Source organism: Gigantopelta aegis, chromosome 4, assembly GCF_016097555.1.
Source record: "Gigantopelta aegis isolate Gae_Host chromosome 4, Gae_host_genome, whole genome shotgun sequence".
Taxonomy (NCBI): Eukaryota; Metazoa; Mollusca; class Gastropoda; order Neomphalida; family Peltospiridae; genus Gigantopelta; species Gigantopelta aegis.
In genome coordinates this window covers 115,768,071-115,789,991 of record NC_054702.1, presented here as the reverse complement: position 1 = coordinate 115,789,991, position 21,921 = coordinate 115,768,071, and the positions used below count along the sequence as shown (strand labels likewise).

At 37.1% G+C, this 21,921-nt stretch overlaps 1 protein-coding gene across 2 annotated transcripts in view; it reads right to left on the bottom strand.

Moving 5' to 3' along the window:
• Positions 1–9,724: 9,724 nt before the first annotated feature.
• LOC121371861 (sestrin-1-like) overlaps positions 9,725–21,921 on the bottom strand; it is a 49,259-nt gene continuing 37,062 nt past the window's right edge. Inside the window, exons 1-9 of one of the 2 annotated variants that reach the window (XM_041498070.1) lie at positions 20,374–20,543; positions 19,921–19,950; positions 17,457–17,627; positions 16,701–16,883; positions 15,369–15,584; positions 14,738–14,870; positions 13,237–13,474; positions 12,442–12,667; positions 9,725–11,930 (exon numbers count right to left, since the gene is read on the bottom strand). In XM_041498070.1, coding sequence (XP_041354004.1) covers positions 11,844–11,930; positions 12,442–12,667; positions 13,237–13,474; positions 14,738–14,870; positions 15,369–15,584; positions 16,701–16,883; positions 17,457–17,627; positions 19,921–19,950; positions 20,374–20,418 — 1,329 coding nt within the window. In that variant the 5' untranslated portion in view covers positions 20,419–20,543 and the 3' untranslated portion in view covers positions 9,725–11,843. Of the gene's footprint in view, positions 11,931–12,441; positions 12,668–13,236; positions 13,475–14,737; positions 14,871–15,368; positions 15,585–16,700; positions 16,884–17,456; positions 17,628–19,920; positions 19,951–20,373; positions 20,544–21,921 lie in introns of those variants that run through there. The other variant, XM_041498069.1, reaches the window with a different exon arrangement.

Sequence of the window (21,921 nt, the reverse complement as noted above, 5' to 3'; positions counted from 1 at the left end):
ACCTGGCGGCGTCAACCGGTGCTGTTGACAGCTGTTGTCAGTGCGGCTCACCACGTAACGCACCGCGACGTTAACCAGACGAATACACGACGCTGACGTGTTGCACATAATATCTGTCAGCTTCGTCAAACTCGGTGACGGCTGCAGCCTTTTGAAATTTATTTAGGACTTTTTAAATTTACAAAACATAGGCCTCGATAATGGATAAAGCGGAAACTAAACAATCTATTATTAAACCATTATTAGGTTTGTTTGTTTTGTTTAACGACACCACTAGAGAACATTGATTTATTAATCATCGACTATTGGATGTCAGACATTTGGCAATTTTGACATATAGTCTCAGAGCGGAAACCCGCTAAATTTTTCCATTAGTAGCAAGGGATCTTTTATATGAACCATCCCACAAACAAGACAGTAGCCTACATACCGTAACCGTTGATACATCAGTCGTGGTGCACTGGCTGGAACGAGCGCTTTACCACTGGACTACGTGCAGCCCAACCACTATCAAAGTAAATGCATTAAAAAATATATATATATTTTTACTTGTACTATTTCTTTTTTAAAGCTATTCCTTGTTTTCTTTTTCTTTTCTTTTTTGCGTTATTAATATACACACTTCGCACGCCATCAACTTATAGGCCTACTAAGATAAAAAAAAAAAAAAAAAAAAAAAACCCACAACCTAATAATAATTTTAAAAAACAGGGGAACACTAAATTTCGGTCACTATTAACGTCGTAATATCTGTACGAGACTGGATGTCGGAACATCATGACACTATGAAGTTTGTTTTATTTAACGACACCACTAGAGCACATTGATTTATTAATCATCGGCTATTGGATGTCAAACATTTGGTTATTCTGATTCGTAGTCATCAGAAGAAACCCGCTACATGTTTTCATTAGCAGCAAGGGATCTTTTATATGGACTTTCCCACAAACAAGAAAACACATACTACAGCCTTTGACCAGTTGTGGTGCACTGGATGGAACGAGAACAAAACCAATAAGTTGAATAGATCCACCGAGGTGATTCGATCCTGCGACGCAAGCACCCGAGGCCCTGACACTATGAATGAAGGTTTGATTGCAGTCACTCTTTCATGTCAGTGTTGGTGTGATCCCCTATTTCTGTGCATCAGTATACTTAAAAGTCAGTTAACGACCTAGCTTACAATCGCACAGCAGTAAACTAAACGTTTACTAGCAATATTAAACGGCAGACAAATGAAGCACGCAATACAAGTTTTGTAGTCTGGAGAAAAAAAAAAAAAAATCTAACGTTTGCTATACGTGTTAAAACAAAATTCTAACATCCACACATGTACATAAGAAAACCTGGCTGGTGATTTCGGTGTTAAACTACATAAGACATAGTGTAAGTCGCTTACGGACACGAATAAGGTCATTATTGAGGATTGGTGTATATAAGATAGATGAACAATGGGTATGTCGGATAACTGACACACTCCTGTGACGTCACAGGATTTCTACAAACCCTAAGCTGTGGGTGTGGGTAAACTTTGGCTTCGTTTCATCGCGTAGCCGGACGTTGTCCAGTGGTAGAGGCTCGGCTGATCCGGTGTCAGTCTACGGTCGATCCCCGTCGGTGGACTACTTATCGTTCCAGCCAGTGCACCACGACTGGAATATTAAAGGCCTTGGTATGGATCCCCCTGTATGTGGGATAGTGGATACAAGAGATCCCTTGCTAAAAATGGAAACATGTTGTGAATTTCCTCTCTAAGACTATATATCAAAAATACCAAATGTTTGACATCCAATAGCCGATGATTAATAAATCAATGTGCTCTTGTGGTATCGTTAATCAAAACAAACTTTAAGTTTTAACTGTTCCATCACGGAACTGTTCAAGTAAGCCTGTCATGCCCACACCTTTTCACTTCGCCAGCTGTTGTGTGTTTGCTTCTTGCACACATCTGATGATGAAGTCATCAACGTACTGATTGTGGTGTGCGTGTCACCCGTGCCGTGTCGACGACACCTGTAGGAGTCGACCCAGGTGAGTCAGCTCACACTCGTAGTGCGATTCCATCACTAGGAAGTGCTTGTTCGGGACGAACTAATCGATGGCGTTCGCACGACTCATACAACGGAACACATAGTTATTATTAACCGCTACTGTTTCTGTTCTAGTCTTAGTAAAGAAACCAGGAGTGGTTTAAGGGTGGGGTTCAGACACGGAGATGATTATATCTGTACAAAGGTACTTCTAGTACAACTGACACTGATGACTTGGGACATGAAGTCGCACCGGGAAGCCATGCTTGTGGAGCGAAGAGTCGATCGGTCGTGTGTTCCACTATACAAAGATGAAAGGTCGTGTGTTCCACCTTCAAAAGATGAAAGTGGGTTTTTAAAATGAGATTTGAAACCGACTAATAGAGACGACAGAGACCCACTAAATCCTCGCTGCGCAATATTATTGGACATGCGATCGTTCTTTAGTAAATTAGCTTTTACGTCTTATGTGAAAATCGGTTTCGGTGGTGTTCATTTCAGTGGACGGTTTTGCTTTCTCGTCTATGATAGATATTGCCTCGTGAACAGCTTCTTTTAAAGGGATTGTCTTGAGTTTGCAGCCATTATAAGGTGTTTCCGATTAACAGAGCGAATTGGGCAAAAATGTTCCTAAATCAATTTTATTTCACGCTATATTCTAGCTCGAGTGTCCTCTAGCGTATTTCTATTATATGTTTTCACATATAACAGAGTAACGCTAGAGGACACTCGAGCTAGCTATATTGTGACTAGTACTGTTTTGTTATCAACTGTTAAAGTCATGCAGGTGTGTGTGCGGGGGTGTATGCAGGTGGGTCTAGACTACGGCGAGCGAGCTTTCTAGAGAGTCGAGCCATGCTCCTCCGCAAATTATATTACCAAAACAAAATCGACCCCCACCCCCTCCCGCCTGCATACGCAACTGTAATGTATGATGTAAACAGTGGTTGCATACGCAGTGAATCTCCGAGTCCCTAGTCTAGCTACAATAATTTTATTACACTGGCTATCCAGAGATCGGATCCGGGACAGACATGCTCGAAACTCTAGTGGTATATGAGCATGTAACTAAATATTGGAATGGAGTACACACCGAAACCTGAGATTAAAATGTGTCGACGGCAATCCGACTCGACCAGAGTAACTCGGTTATCACAGCCCTACATCAGGTATGTCCCGTCTATTGGTCCGTGTCCAAGGTTTATACTAAACAGAACTAGTGTTCAATATCCTCATATTACACATTCATTCTGTCCAAACGCATATAGCAGAAGCGCTAAGTAGCACTTACCAGTTATTATAACCGCTAAAAGACGATCGTAAGGTCGTATAATTTAACCGATTTTGTCGCCAGTGCAGGACAACCTTGGGCAGAAGGTCGCGCCACGACTTGGTGTAAGAGTTGATAAGCGCCAGAAAACCGGTCTGCCATTACCACAGTACACCACGGCAGTTGCATTGATTGATTGATTTCAACTTATTTTCGTGCTTATATCCAATTAAGGTTCAAGCACGCTGTCCTGGGCACACACCTCAGCTATCTGGGCTGCCTGTCCAGGACAGTGGGTTAGTTGTTAGTTTGTTAGTGGTTAATGAGAGAGAAGAGGGTGTAGTGGCCTTACACCTACCCATTGAGCCCTTAAGAACTCGCTCTGGGTTGGAGCCGATACCGGGCTGCGAACCCTGTACCTACCAGCCTGTAGTCCGATGGCTTAACCACTGCGCCACCGAGGCCGGTGCAGTTGCATTGATTTGTTCTGTCAAATACGAAAGCGCCTAGCGCTTACATGCACCCCTACACACAAAGGTATAAAAGCCGTGACATGTAATCAAGGTGCATATCTGATGTTTGATTTATGCAGGTGTTTTTATTCCTGGCACGAAGCTCAAATACATGCTTAGACTCGGGAATTCGGCTCACGTTTATTAATATTGAATAGAATCTCACCTAGGAAGTAACTGTGGAGATATAAATTGAGAAAATAATACTAGGAAATAAGCAGGCTGTCTTAGTGTAAGAGAAACCCCGCTACCATTGCCTAGGTTATTCATATTGATTAGCGTGCCAGGTTTTTAAAAACATGCAACACTGGTTGTGACTGTAAAGCACTTGTGATGATCATCAGTAATAGACATACCCGTTTAAAACTAGCAACTGAAATAAGTAACGGTCATTTGTCATCAGTAGTAGACGTACCCGTTTAAATCTAGCAACTGAAATAAGTAGCGGTCATTTGTCATCACTAGAAGACATACCCGTTTAAAACTAGCAACTGAAATAAGTAGCGGTCATTTGTCATCAGTAGTAGACATACCCGTTTAAAACTAGCAACTGAAATAAGTAAAGGTCATTTGTCATCATTTCAGACGAAATCCTCGACTCGTTTGACAGTTTTACTTATATACCAAAGTTGGCAATCATACATATACTTGCAGTACGAACAAACTATTTTGAGAGAGAGAGAGAGAGAGAGAGAGAGAGAGAGAGAGAGAGAGAGAGAGAGAGAGAGAGAGAGAGAGAGAGAGAGAGAGAGAGAGAGAGAGAGAGAGACAGACAACAGTTATATGGCAATCCATGTATACTTGTATACGGTAATGTGTCGACTATAATACATGTGACGAAAAAAGTTACACAGTAAACATATACAACAGAGTTATTCTTGCAATTGACAATTTTATTTCAAGCAAGTTGTTTTATCACAATGTAAGAAAAACATACAAGTACATTTGTACACAGAAACAGTCTTCATACCTCTTTGTGTCCGAGTTGATACATTACTACTACACTGTTAATATCAAATAGTTTATACACTGTTGATTCATATGGTCAGAAGAATGAAAGACATTTCAGATTTTAATATACAAGATTTGCATCCAATGAAGAGAAATTCATTGTAAGGGTCATTCCGGAATTGATCACGTGGAGGGAGGGTTATATATATTTTTACACACCCACCACCCACAAAAAACATTTTATTCAAGCAATATATGCACAAAGGAAAATATGCCGCACACCAACAGGGCAGGGCATAAAACAATAATTTGATGAATCCAAACTTCCCCGCCACAACACGATCAATTCCTGAAAACCCCAAATAAAATCTTCAAGTAGTTACAATTGCATGTGTTGTAAAAGCAGATCTAAATGAAACATACCCACCATGTTGTAAACATACCCACCATGTTGTAAACATAAACATGGGATGGATAAAACTGTTTGTAGAACTATACATCTTTGACAAAACGTATCTTCAGGAAGGTATAGTGAAATAACCAAACATGCTGGCCTGCATCGAATATTTAAACAAGGCATTTTAGAATTGCACTGTATGTAGAAGGTAAAAAATAAAGTGTATGAAGAAATATAAGTTTTACCCTTTACTTGAGGCCATTTCATTGATTCATAAGCAGGAAATACCATCAAATTCATAATGCAAATATGGGGAAATTATATCGTATTTGAAAACGACGTCTTGGATATATAATGAGAATGAAGTTCAGTTTGAGTATTATTGTTGGTCAGTTCTACAGGTGCAGTTACCACATATCAGTGTGACCGTCACTCTTCCAAGTACATACCAAATAACAATATAGGAAGAAAAGAATTCAGCGGTTGTAACCCTGACCTTCTGAGTTATTTTCCAAGTCTTCAATATTCAATCAGTGTGTGCCGTCTTTTCTTCACACACCAAACTACTAATAACCTTGACATTGCAGTTGAGTAAGGTCAGAGGTGAGCTGAATAGTTAACCATTTTACGATCCAGGTTAGACGAGTTTCTACAAACGTTCGGTTACTGCAACTCGTCATTAAAGAGATCTTCCGACAAATCTTACATGTGGGACACTCGGTGGCTGTTTAAATAATTCACATGTCAAGAGGTCAAATGAGGCCATCCACGAGGATGTTATGTACTTAGTAACCATCTACAACCTACATCAGTTTCTGCACGAACAGCTTGCAGGACACCAGGCTCCGTATTCATAAACGTACTTAAGTCAATGTATGATACTTATTTATGTACTTTATGTACTTTAAGTATGTATTTAGGTATCATACATTGACTTAGGCCCCATTCCACGAAGCGATCTTAGCACTAAGACCATCTTAATGCATAAGGTAGCTATGTACTTAAGGTGATCTTAGGTCTAAGATCGCTTTGTGGAACGGGCCCCTGGACAGTTTCTGATGAATGGTCAAATGTTGTTTTGTCGCCAACTTGGGGTGTGTGGACAACTAGGCCTGTTCGTATCTATAAACAATGTAGAGTACAGGGAAATATTTGTCATTGTGCCCTCCATAGGTAACACTGGATGAAACATACCAAAGTATGACATTAGACTGTTTGAGACAACAGAGAATCTCTCCATATATACGATGGAATGGATTGTTGCCAACAGAACAACCAGAATTGTGGACGAATGTAGACGGGTTTTTTTGTTTTAAGGAATACAATATGGATGCCTTGCAAAGAGTTTACAAAGCATGGACTGGAAATCACAATAGATCACTGGAATATTTCAGTTACTGGTGAATAACCATAATTATTTTACTAATCTAAAATTCATGAATTATTTAATAAAAATACTTGCAATATCTTGTACGTTGTGCTACGTTCTGTTAATAGTGGAAAATCACAAATGCACAATCATTATAGCAATTTATTATGTGAAAAATCACCGATATCAACAAATGACCAATGGTAAAATACAAAGCATATTTTGGAGCACCCTTTAAAGACTTAACATGTATTCAACAATATCACATACACACGGTGGCAAGAACTGAGCGCCATCACAACACAGACAGCATGTGGAAAACGCTGGTTTTCTCGAACACGGACAGTCCTCATAAAACTACTCACATTAACAAACAGCGCACAGCCACATCCACACAAAAGCTTTTCAACACCCTTAGCGCTAGATTACAATAACAGTTTTGCTATGTAAATTCTTGTTTTAAAAAATGGCCCAACTATCAATAGCCAAGTTGGCTACTTGTTATTTCTTATATTAGTCACTTCTAAATGCACCATCAATGTTAGAAATGACCAATATATTTAAGTTTAAGATGAGCAGAAAAACTGTCAAACGATTATTTTATTAATTTGTAATGGAAAAACTGTCAAAAGATTATTTTATTAATTTGTAATGGAAAAACCGTCAAACGATTATTTTATTAATTTGTAATGGAAAAACAAATGTTGTACATATGGCTCAGTAACATTTCCAATAAGACAAAATAGCTTTGCAATATATTTCTAATAACAGTTAGAAAACTAGATTATTCTTCAACAAATCAACAAAGTAACATGAGATAAAATTCAATAGTTTTGAGTGATGAGGGTAAAATGATGGAGTCTACAATATGGATGATACGTATGGCAAGTATGTGTAGTGACATATGACAGGAGGTACAACTCGTCTGTGATGTCAAGTCATGGTCAAGGCAAACAGCATCAAGTCTCATAGGGCCATCACACACGAATGATACAAAAATAGATTATCGTTGTTCCTCTCTTGCACACCCCAAGACTTAGTTAAACCTTAGATAGTCTGCAATTCTTCAGTTACATGTATCACAAAATTGATACAATTTACTTTCAAGACTAATTCGTTAACAAAGCAAACATTCATAATGATCAGTGCAAAGCAACAAACCACTGAAAGCATGTTGAATTGCAAGTAAATAAAAAATAAACCTATACTATTTTTTGTAATAAAACATTCCTTCAAAACCAACAAATACATCAAGGAATGGATTTGATAATGCCCACTATTTAAGACACCCGCAAATAATGACCCAATATCAACACATGCTACATATATATATATATATATATATATATATATATATATATATATATATATATATATATATATATATATATATATATACTAATATATGAAATGCAATATACAATGTCATAATATACGAATACAGTTAGAAAAACTGTCAACATTTGGAAATTTCATTCAAATATCAATTAATTTTTTTTAAAGTGCTTATAAGTGCAATACATATCAGAACCACATATCAGCCATCTGGATTGTCTGCCAATATAATTATCCTTTAGTACAACAGATCTTGCCAGTTGTACAGCATATCATACTAGAGTTACTATGACTTTTCAACTGTATGTACGTTTAGCATTCAGTTTAAACGAATCATTATGGATAATCACTGTAGTGTCATACAAAATGGGGGCGGTCCAGCAGAACACTGATAAAGTGACGAAGAACAAGTTTACATCGGATGGTGAAGACTGTGAACACAGAAGACATTTTATATTTGTGAAACTCACCTCAGATTGGTGTTGTCACCACACAGAAATGGGTTTACCCTACACGTCAACAAAACAGTTAAGCACTTTAATTTAAGTTGTAGCTTCACAGCAGAATGTAATTAAAGTATGGTATCTTGATTTTCTAAAAACATTAAAAAAGAACATTTCAGTTCCTGATATTTTTAAGGTGGAGAGCTTATATGAAAGCTGTATGTTTTAGTTCTGAAGTTTTCTTTAAGACAATTTTTAACCTAACATTTGTCATGTTTAAACATTAACAATTTGCAATAAACTATTTCATTTTGGCTTATAGACAACAGTCAGTTTTTGAGACAGTAATTATATATCAATAAAACTAATACACGAAACGTAAAATATAAATTTATATTTTAGTTTTGGTTAAAATTTTCGTTTTGACAGTTTGGGCTGTTTACACATCTCAATAGAATGCATGATCAGTACATGAAATCGGCAGGATGCTAATTAAACATGAAGAAAAAAATACAACAATGATTTAAAAAATAGTTCACAAGAATTCAAGTGAAAACTTTGAATCCAATACAAAACAGAATAGAAAAGCAAGGCATTTCTGTAGTGTGAAAAGACCAACACAAAATATCACACCGAAATCAGCAAGTGAAGAAAATTCATTAAGAAATGCTTCACTCTGTGAAAAATGCATTCTGTGTCTCAGTGTGTAATGGACATACATGTGAATAGACAAAATGGCGAACACTCATTTTACAAGACAAATGACGGTTAAACAATATGACCTCCTCATCAAACTGATTGTACAGACAAAATGGCGAATACTTATTTCACAAGACAAATGACGGTTAAACAATATGACTTCCTCATCAAACTGATTGTACACATAATTTGTCTGAAGCTGGTGGTTTCGGTTGGAAATCGGTTACATCACAAATCAGCTTTTATCAACCAGCTATAGTCCAATGTTAGATTGTGGCACACATCTTTAGATCGTTTTACAAATATACTTGACAAAATACTTTTAATGATCCAAAACCACTTTTGTAACAATATATTTATATGAGATATAAATGCAATTGTGCCTGCTATATAGCGAATTCATTAGTTTTAGTAAGTATAAGAGCAAATGGTGAACATATGTTTTAAAGGGACATTCCTGAGTTTGCTGCAATGTTTAAGATGTTATCGACTAACAAACTATTTAACGATTGTAATTACATATCAAATATATTTTTCTGCATAAAATATTAGTGGCTGTATATTAAACGTGTTTCGGATCGTTATAATATTTGTACTAGGTTAAATTTCATTGTATTTCCTGAACAAGATTTTTTCATACGTACGAAATTATTTGAAGACAAAATCCAGTTTGGGCTTCTTACAAATATTAATACGAACAGAAATACATTGAATATACAGACACTGATATTCTAAACAAGAAAATATATTTAATATGTAAGTTTAATCGTAGAAATATTTTATTAGTCAAAAACATCTTACAATGCAGCAAACTTGGGAATGTCCCTTTAATACAAACTGTGCTCCTAGACTTGAGAAATAAAGAGGAATCTATAAATTTGGCACAAAGCCCATCTAATTACTATTTTAAAGAGGTACTTGACTGCTAACTGTAAACTAGATCTTTGCTTCACCAATTCTCCTCATTTACATACTAGTATCAGTTTCAACTGTCATCACTGGTAATAAATATACAATAAATAGAGTATCATATATACAACGTGCATATTACATCAAAGCCCACTGAAACCATGTGTACAAGAAATACAATATTCAGTGTGCCTTGTACCTTACTGCAGCTCACATTTCTCTCACACACACTGCTGGTTTTCCTAACTGCAGTGCGTATGTTAATAACCAAGCACCAATACTGCTGGCTGACATTTCAGTTCTCCTGTGCTGTTGGTAAACCTGTCCTAGGTTCCTACAGGATCTTTGATCCATCATCAGTTGTAACAGCCAAGGTCTACAAGGCATGTTTCAGCTCTTACTATCATATCTATGACCACCTACTGTCACTACATTTAAAACTTGTTCTACTGTCACTACATTTAAAACTTGTTCAGTTTCTGGTACACTAGAATAGATGAACACTTTCAAGATTGTGCCTCCAAATCTTCTTGAGACAGATTCTGCATTTCAAGAAGACCCACAATATGAGCCTAAGATCTGTATTCTTAGATGTTTACAACAGGAAGTTGACGGAAACACATACTCTGAATTACGACAGGCCAGAGATGTGAACCGTGTTGGGGCTGATTCGGCAACCCGACAAGTTCAGATCTCAATTACATGAGGGCTTGAATTGGCAAAGTGAAATACACAGGACTAGCATTCTTGTTTAGTTTTTCATAAATACAAAAAATACAATATTAATCAAAATTATTGGAAGATAAACAATTTGTGTTAAAATCTAAAAACAACTACTACACATCGACTCAAGTTTCTACTAAATACTTTAAAAGTAATGTTCATAAAACAGGTGAACACTAAACATAAATAATAGATTTACATGTCATTAAGAAATAGCAATTCTTGACTGATGGTAAAATGATGGATGGAATGGACAATGTAAACGGTACACAGCGGTCATCAGAACCTGCTTTCAGGCTTTTTCACAGATGTTACTATAGCCATATTTCTTTAAAAATCTGTTCACGAAGACTATGGATTGTATGTGAAAACAATTCGTTAATAAACTATTCTGAAACTACAGATCACTAGTTTTCTACTGGAGATCATATTTTCATTAATTGACAGGTAAATAAGAAAACTACAGATTACCGCACAATCTACATATGCCACTTCACGGTGAAGCAACACTGTACAAGGAAAGTCAAGCGATAGGCTGCAACAACACACTTGCACATGTCCAGCTCTTTGGATTTGCTATTATATATATAATATATATATATATATATATATATAGTTGTAATGTCCATGTCTTTTAAAAGATGAAAACATCTCAACATAAACTTCTCCCTGTTATGCGGAGAGCACCAAACTCTGAATGAAAGACAACTCCATCACGGATGCTCGCACACACAGCATGTTCCTAGACAGCATCACTCATCCCACACTGTCCACCCAACAGAACCACTGCACAGGAGAACACTGTCCTAGCGCGGTCTGCTGGACTGCATCACTCCAATCAATCAGTCTGTCATTTGTTCTTCATAGCATCTCATACATGTTCTCAGACAGCCCCACGATTACAAAAAAACAAACAAAAACACAAAAAATAGCCCACACTGTCCTTGCACTCATTGTGTAGCACTCTTCCCATCCACTTCATGTAGCATGTTGTACCAGCTGACACTGAACAGCACGTACAACCGGCTGAGAGTTTAGCACCCTGCTACAGGGCAGCACGACATCACATTGAAAAGATATCACAGAACAAGGTTAGACCTCCGACAGGTTCCACACCGGCCACCGGACCTGCACGTTGGTCACGTGCGGCCCTCATGGCTCGGTCAATCACAGTGTTTGAGGTTCTCGCTGTACAGTAATCACAGTTATGTCATGTAGCGCATCACAGCTCGCAGTCCATACAACAACTCAGCCTGCAGTCGCGCTTCAAACAACATCAAGTTCACATGCACCTGCAAAGTAATACACAACAATCATTAATACAACACTTGCAGCAGATAAATCAACTTTTACTTGAGGGATTCGAACCGATGACATTCTGCATTAAGAGTCCAGACCTCTGCCAACTGAGCTAACAAGGATCTTCCCATTAGCCACTGCCAGTAGGAGCACATAATACCAACAATACTACTTATATATTGGACTGATTATCTCAATATGAAACTAGAATGAAAACAATGTTGCATCACAATATCAGTGGAACTGTAACATCTCTTCAGATGCCTCGTCTTCCTGTTGATATTTACTGTCACCTCTTTTGAAACACTACAATGTTTACAGAATAGCTACTGGATCACCTCTTTTGAAACACTACAATGTTTACAGAATAGCTACTGGATCACCTCTTTTGAAACAATACAATGTTTACAGAATTGCTACTCTTACCAGGTTATCATTGCTACAGAATAATTCAATGAAATTAACAAAGCAACTTCAATTACTTATATTTTCACATCTTGCTACCTTTTCCGAATGTTTGAATTCCCTCATGACGCCATCGTAGTCCTTCTTGGTGAGTCGCTCGGGGTAACAGGTCACCGTTTTGATGTACGCCTTCAGGTTTCTCTCCAGCAGCTGGTTCACCTCACCGTAGTTGTAGTCGTCATGGCGGATGCCGTACATACAGTGGATGTAGTTCCAGATCGCCCGCCGGAACGACGACGTGTCCACTGCCGTGTTGTCACCCATCCTGAAACACAACACAGTCACAATACAACATCAAATAACTTGTATCCATGGTGATCATTACAATCACAATACAACATCAAATAACTTGTATCCATGGTGCCGAACCTGGGATAGACATGCTCGAAACCTTCGTGGTATAGGAGCATGTAAATATTTTATTGATTGATAGTATCCATGGTGATCATTACAGTCACAATACAACATCAAATAACTTGTATCCATGGTGATCATTACAGTCACAATACATCAAATAACTTGTATCCATGGTGATCATTACAGTCACAATACACCATGAAATAATTAGCCTTGTAAATAATTTGTATCCATAGTGATTATTACCTTTCAAAGTAGAAGGATATATTTATAGAGGACAGTGAAATGTATAATTGTAAGCATAAAAGTAGCTGATGGTTGTGGCATCATGAGCTGTGAAAATATTGAAGAACCAGTCTTGAGCAAGTTGCCAAGGGCCAGTGATTTGTTTCACTTTTAGACAAAACTACAAGCACATCATATTGCATTCATTAACATGAGCATTTGCTATTACCAGAAAGTGACTAAAATACATACGTGTAATATGTGAGATTGTACGCCACGTTGAATTTCTCATCTAGAATGTTTCCTATGTCACTGTACAGTCTGTTTGCTAATGAAAAACCGTGATCCTCCCAAGAATAATCCTGAGCTCGAAATGTGGGAATATCCGTAACAGAACCACGTTTAGCGAAATCTTCATAAGCAAACTTTGCATCGTCCACAAACTTTAAAATGTCTGACTTTGGTGATGGCACTTTTGAACTTGTCACAACTGAAAAAAAACAAAAATGTCAAAGCTGAGCATGATATTCATTAAGCATGAGACAAGTAAATAATTTTCATCTGCACACAGAACAACTATCTGTGGGTCAAACCTTTTAGGGCTCAAACTTACTGACACTGCTTGCCAAAGCTGTGATATGAATTATCGCAGATTAGAAGCCTTACTGTTGGAATACTTTTGTCACTAGATAAAAATTACTATTGGTTGAGGGGATGTATTTTTTTTTCTTCTTAAGTTACTATTGTTTGTTGTAAAAGTTGCTGCTTTAAAATAGACAGGCTCACAAATTGCCATAGGTGATAATTTTGTCAAAACATTTAAAATTTCTGCAAGTAAGACATTTTTAAGTTTGAGTCTTCTGGACAGGCAGCTCTATTGGAAAAACATTTATATGTTACATATATGATTTTTGGTTCCATTAAAACAATTAACTTCAAACTTACAGTTCAGTAAACAATAAATAATTTGAGAAAGTTGCCCCAAAAAGGAAGTAAAGTAAATTGTAAGTGCACAAAGGTTATACTTATTGCCAAGGGACAACAAACTACTGTATGGCGTCAGTTAAAGTGCATATACATTTCTTCTCCATATCAGTGTGCCTAGGGCATCACAAGTTTTATTGTCTTGCTTTATCAGGCTGCAAGTTGGTTTTGCAACTTCAGCAATAAAATTAAACCAGAGTATGAATGTCACGCCCACTGAATTTTATTCCTTAAACAATTAGGTTCGCAATTGTATATTCTGCTGATACAGTACTTGCATAAAACGCCACCAAGAAGATTTCTCAATTAGATGGGATATGTCATATTACTATTATGCCAATATATTATAATTCAATGTGTATATAATATGTAATACCAATACACTTGGTAATTTCCATATTTTAAGTTTGTTAGTTACAAACCCAATATGTTAGATTTGATTGGCTTTCTTACAAAGGTTCATAGATATGAAAAAGGAAGGCTTGACATTCAATAAGTTTTTAAGATTAGTACACTAAGCGATGCTATATTTCCTGTTTTAAATAATAAACTTCCACTTGAATCATGCAGTTTCTTTATACTGTTACAAGTCTTCCTCAAAATATACAGTTGACAGCACTTTAAATTATATTCATCAAACATATTCATAATGTATGGAACCCATTACAATGCAAACATTCTCAAATCCCCATCCCTAGCCAGACAGTTTATGTGATGGCTAGGACCCCACAAAGGACACACACAGTCTGGATGGTAACACAACACTTACTTTCAGCACTCTGAATCTCCACTTTCTCAAATCGTTTCAACAACTCTTCTTGTGTGGTTTCTTCCTCTTCCGCCTCGGTCAGCTCGCGCATTTTTAACATCAATGTCTCGAGGCCTCCTTCTGAATCAACCGCCTGTTAGAAAAAACAAACTCTAAAAGAGATCTGATACACCAAGTTTCAGTGAGATCATCTACTACCCAATCAATACTCTAATATTAATTAAATAAATAAAAAAGTAAAACAAAAGTGAATAAACATTATTAATTCACTAAACTGTAATGAGAACAAAACAAACTGAGGCACAAAATTAGCACTTATAAAGTATAAGTGGCACTCTTTTTAATTTTTTGGGATAATAATTTCCTCCCTTGTACCATCCCACCTGAGGCCATGGGATTTAAAATTTTATGGGAAACACCCATCGGAAACTGTTTTTAACAAATAATTATATAATTTATGTATTATTTGTGTTGAATAGTCATACTCGATATATTAATCATGGAAAATTAAATTTCGGTTCCGTGATATTACTGACACAGTACTGGTTGTTTTCATGAAATCCTAGGGTTTCCCACTCCCGTACGTCTCTGAACTAGAAGTGAACGTTGATGACTGATTGAGAGTACTTACTGAATCTCCGTTTGAACTGTCGCTGGAGTAGTCTGCCTCATTAGCGTTTGCCTCCCCCACCGACGGGGGTCTGTACGTGTAGCCCCCTTCGTGGTCCAACTCGTGGTTGATACCACAGCCGAACACGAAACTTGAAAGCGAGTGGAAGTGAGCCAGCAGAATGAGTGCGTGTACCACTTCTCCAATAGACCAGTTGTTGTTGCCCCGAGTCAGCCGCTGCCAAAACATAACCAAATCATCATGACACAACTTTAAATAAATACTGCTTCTCTAATAATTAAAACAGAAAAATTAATTTATTAGAATTTATCGACTTTTATCAATTAGTACTTCTTGGTGTAACAAATCACATTTTAATCAAAGAACCGTAAAGAGTAGTATAGTAAGCTTCAATCGCGCATGTCTTCACCTTACGGCAGTTTCCTAAAGCACTGTGAAAGCACAACCTCAATTATGAAATACTTGTGCGTATTCTTTATCATAGTTTCGTACAGCACTGTAAAAGCACAACCTCAATTATGAAATACTTGTACGTATTCTTTATCATAGTTTCGTACAGCACTGTAAAAGCACAACCTCAATTATGAAATACTTGTGCGTATTCTTTATCATAGTTTCGTACAGCACTGTAAAAGCACAACCTCAATTATGAATATAGGGTGTATACTACCAAATCAAATCCCATAGACGACAATAGTAACACATGTGGCTAAAACTCCTACCTGCAACGTATCAACCGACATAAACGCCACGGATATAAATACTACCACCCCTTACACTTAAAGTGAATCAGAAAAAAATGGGGGTCAAGCTGCTCGTTTCTGAGATAACGGGTAGTGTCTATGACTACCCTAGTTTCGCACAAAATTCGAGTACTTTTTTTTTTACATGTACCCCATACATGTTTCAAGCACAAGGCTAATTGACACATTGGTACTAGATGAAATAAAATTGCAAATTTTTTTTAACCAGATGAAACTATTATTTTTTACAACCAACACACTCACATTTATAACCAATCACAGGACTTGTGGTGTTCACTTCTCTATCAAAAGTTGGGTGCACCTCGAACTTTGACCCAGCCGGAAGTTATTTGGTTTAGTACTACCTGAAATACTTACGCATTTTCTTTATCACTGTTTCGTACAGCACTGTAAAAACACAACTACAGTTTTAATACACTTCTGTGTATTCTATATCACAGTATCCTACAGCACTACAAGCATAACCAGTTTTAACATACTTGCATGTATACTTTATCAGTTTCCTACAATACTGTACCAGCACAAGTACAGTTTTAATGCTTGTGTAGGTTTATGTAGCTGTACAAACCTCTATGTGTTCCTTTGTGATGAGCCACGGCCGGTGGGCGAGGATCTTGTTGACCTCATACAGGTCGCGGAGTTTTTTCGGAATGAAGTTCAAGCCCTGAAGCCAGGCGGGGTCTCCACCCTGTAGCAGGAACTCCTGCATGTGCAGCTTCATCAGATACGAACACTGGTGACGACCGGCAGCCTGCAACACATGAAACATCGACTGTCACATGCACCCCGACACTACATGTACCGGTACAAACTGTCAACAGCTTACTCACAAACGCTTAGTACTATTTACAAATTACAATACTAAAGAAAATTCTTCTTGTGAAAATCACAGGTGGAAAATACTAAAATGTCAATTAAAAATATAAATAACACCTATCTGGCTCTCTTGTAACCAATTCATGTTTTATAAAGAAGCAAATGCACATTTCATACTGAAGACCAATTTTATAAAACATTTATAAATAAAACAAAACTTTTAAAATGTACATGCTGAAATCTCCACAATTTGATAAAGCATACTGTATAAGTATTCACTTTACTACAATGACAAAACAAACTAACGAGCTAAATACAAGGAAATCAATATATCTGTCCCTAGCGAGATAGTGATCCTCTTTATATTTCCTTTATAATAATAATAAAAAATAAAAAAATAAAAAATGTATTATCTCAAGTACAATAAAAACAAACATAACATTTGTAGTAACAGTCAAATTATAAAACTTTGTTAATATCAAGACATAACGTTTTACTCTGGACTTACCATCATGGCAATGTAGTGTCGGAATTCGTATGTAAGTGGTCCATCTTCATAGAGCAGATAGTGCTGAGTTTTGAGAAAGCAGTCCAGGTAGCCCGGGTGATAGCCCATCACCTGCGTAACATTTTCCAACCGGTTGTTCTGCAGGAATGCATCTACAAACACCATCTGGACCTGTAAGTTACAACAACAATTTTATACACATCACATCTGTAAAACAAATAAAATATCTACTAGTTAAATCTCTACTAAAACTAGCAAATAAAACAACTGGTTTAATAAGACTTTATACATAGCAGACGCATGATGTGCAGGAATTTGAATGAATTAATTAATAAATGTTTAACAACACCTCATCACAAAAATTAATAAATGTTTAACAACTCCTCATCACAAAAATTAATAAAAGTTTAACAACACCTCATCGCAAAAATTTATAAATGTTTAACAACACTCATCACAAAAATTAATAAATGTTTAACAACACCTCATCACAAAAATTAATAGGAAGATTCTCTGGAGATCAAGTCATACTCCCCCGGAAAATGTATTTACCAAAACAAAATTTGCTTCGAGAGTTTGTTAGTGTGTGTGGGGTGGGGGGTGGGGGGTGGGGAGGAGTTCCAGTCCCCCCCAGATTCGTTTGCTTAGTCATGTACAGAACACTAAGTTACATATGCATTATGGATACTTAGTACTATCATAACATGCACAACTCCATTGACACGTCATGTTTGCATGTGTTCTGAACAAGATTTATGAGGAAATATTACATTTGGTGTGTTTTCCTTCTAATTAGATCCAATTGCTTCAGTTTATATAATAAAAAAAATATAAAAAGTTTTTAAAAATGCTTGTTGTATGCTACATGCACACAAAATAAATATATCAATTCAGACTGAAGGAACTGCATTTTAAATATCACAACAAAACATTTTAGTTCTGAACGAGAAAAAATGGGTAAGAAGTAAAGTCAACAGACTTCGCATGGTCAGTTTAGCCGACACAGATTTGTCAACCGAACCGAACGTCAAAAATTGCTGTAAACGGCTGACAAAGAAAATGGGAAAGTTAGTTGATTCTATTTTTAGACACCTCGGCAACCAAAGCTATCGAGGCTAAATTTAGATCAAACGTCACTGTCAGCGGCCAAACTCGATGCTGATGTACACTATAAAGTGTTATTTTTAAATTTTAAAAGTACAATTTTGGGGAAACCCGAGACTGGTTCCTTAGCAGCACGACCGGGCTTCATAAACACTTGCGTCAGTCTCGGAAATATCGCCCATTCAAAGTGTGACGTTTTCCAAACGAAAGGTGTGCGAGTTCACCGGCTTGGCCATTGCATCAGCACAGCATTCAAGCGACACGAACTTTGTTGCAAACAACGGTGTGTTTATGCATGGGCAAGGTTAGTTTCATTGTATTTCATCACCCACCGGACTCGATATGCTGCACACAGCTGATCGCTGACACATGTATCATTGTATGTCATGTGTGCCATAATATAGAGGGTGCAGGGTTTTTTTTAAAAGGTGTTTACATAAATTCCGTAATATAACGGATATATAACTGCAGGGGAGTAGCGTGATCTGGACCTGGAGGTGGGGGTGGGTGGGTGGTGTTCGAATATGAACCAAGTGGACCTTTTTCTATTTTGTTTTTGCACCACCAGAAACTTCATATGTATAAACCTGTATGTTTTAGTTCTGAAAGCGGACTATTTGCTTCAGCGGGGGGTGGGGTCATCCGACCCCCCCCCCCCAGCCTACGCCCCTGAACTGACTGTGTGCATCATTAATAACAAACCAATAAAGATCCAAATATCTGACAAAATACTACATCTTAGACGTGATGCACAAACAGCCACCCTTCACTCCCACAAACTGTGTTGTAAACAACGGTTTATTTATGCATGGGTAATGTTAGTTTCATTAGATTTCATCATCCACCGGACTGGATATGCTGATCGCTGACACATGCGTTCATAATGCAGAGGGTGCCGTTTTTGAAGGTTTTTACATAATTAAATTCCGTAATTATTGATATAACGGATGTATAACTACGTGTTTGTGCATCATTAATAACAAACCAGTAAAGATCCAAATATCAACTGACAAAATACTACAATTTGGGATGTGATGTACAAATAGCCATTTCCCCCACTACACTACCCCCCCCCCCCCAATCCTTTTTCTTCTCTGAATTAACCGTGTACGGCTATTTTATTACTTTAAAAAAAATCAACACTGGTATTTAAAAATATTTAAACAAAAGAGAGAGAGAGAGAGAGAGAGTGGAAAAGCAGCTGAGATGCATAGTGTTAATATCACCTTTTGATGGGTGAAAACAAAAAAAAGAAAGAAAAAAAACCCAGAGGAAATAATGAACAAAATAGAGCTGATCACCGTATTCTGGAAACGATATGAAAGAAAAAAGAAGAAGAAGAAGAAGAAAAAACCCTCACTTGTTCGTCGGAACTGTTGACAGGTACAATCTGAAAAAAATAATGGACACAAACTGTAAAGCTTAATGCATTTAAGATCTGACGTTCAAAGATGACTTTCTCGACAAAATTAATTTAATAGATATTTTAGTTAAAAAGTTCTTTGTTTGCTGGCGGCGTCCAAGTGTGACCGAGTGACCATCACCGGTTGACCCCTTTATGGCAAACAAAGATACACAGAGTCGGCACTTCATTTACATTTCTAATTCATCCCCAACTTAATCATGCTGACATTAAAGACATTACCTATTATTAAAAAGCAGCAAACATGCATTAATTTAGCAAATCTATACAGCTTTTCCCTGCTTTGTATACAATGTGTGGGTCGAATTGCAAGTGGAAATTTCCCCTGTCAGAACAGAAATGAATGGCAAACAGAAAAAAAGAAAGAAAATAAATAAAACTATAACCTACTTGCAGATGAGCCTTCGCTGAATGACAGTAATCATCCAGAATCATTTCCACGTTTAAATCCAGTTTTCATAAAACAATGTTTACACCGTAAGTTATACTGTCCCTACTGCAGCACCGCTAACTATCGTCTGAATGCAAAAACAGCTGACTGCTGCTAGCTGTCAACTATGAACCGTGAGTCATGCATCTCATTTACGTATCAACCAATGAAATGTCTTCCATTGTACGTCATCGCCAGCGGTCAATATTATAAGCGATGGTTACGGACCATTGGTAAAATAACCAACAATAACGGTAATACGTGTATGAACCCACGTACTTACCAAAGATTCATTATATTTATAATAATAATAATAATAATAGATGTCTAAAATATGCATGCATCAATATGTAGGGAGGGACGTAGCCCAGTGGTATTGCGCTTGCCTAATTAATGCGCGGTCGGTCTAGGATCGATCCCTGTCGGTGGACCCATTAGATAATTTCTCGTTCCAGCCAGTGCACCACGACTGGTATATCAAAAGCTGTGGTATGTGTTATTCTCTCCTTGGGATGATCCCTTGCAACTTATGGAAAGATGTAGCATGTTTCTTCTCTGCGATAGAATTACCAAATGTTTGATAAATTTAGGCCTACAATAGCCGATGATTAATAAATCAATGTGCTCTAGTGGTGTCGTTAAACGAAACAAACTTTAACATCAATATATATTTTAATATAGGCCTAAAAGAGAAAACGGTTCTTTAATACATTAGGCCTATATGGTTATATATTGTTGCCCCTCTTAATTTTTTTTTTCCTCTTTTTTTTTCTTTTTCTTTTTTTCTTCCTGTATTCTACCAGCGTTTTGCGATGTGAGCAAGTTGGTGCAATATAAGTTGGAATGGGTGGGTGGGGTTGACAAGATTCACACGGATTCTCTGAAATTTCAGTATTATTATTATTTTTTAAATCCTTCATATTATCAGCGAATATTTTTGTTTTTGTATATAACATAGGCCTACATACACAGAGTGAACATTTACACTCCATAAAATAATAATTAAAAAAAAACCCAACTTATTAAAATAAGTAAAAACACCCACAAACCCCAAACAAAACAAAACAAGAAGTGGGGGAGGGGGAAGGTCGAGATCTCTCTCTCCCCCCCCCCCCCCCCCACACACACACACTGAATCTGAACCTGCATTCCACGGTACGGGGGAAGGGACTTAAAGCATCTTAAAGCATATTAGTAATGCTTTCTCCTGAATTATGCCGCATAATAATAATAATGTTAATAATCAAATCACGGTACATGAAATAATTTCAATGCCATCAACATGGAAATAGATCTATAGCCATTTCGTGTTTTAGAATATTGCCCGAATTATTTGAAATGAGAATTTAAAACAAAAAAAAATCTTATTACGCGTTATTATTGCGTTGGAAAATGCCACCTCCTAAGTTTAATACGACAACAACAAACTAGGGACACCCTTTAATTGTTCACTGGTCCCATTCCAGCCAGAACATTCAGTTCACAAGTTTACAGCAATCATAACGCCG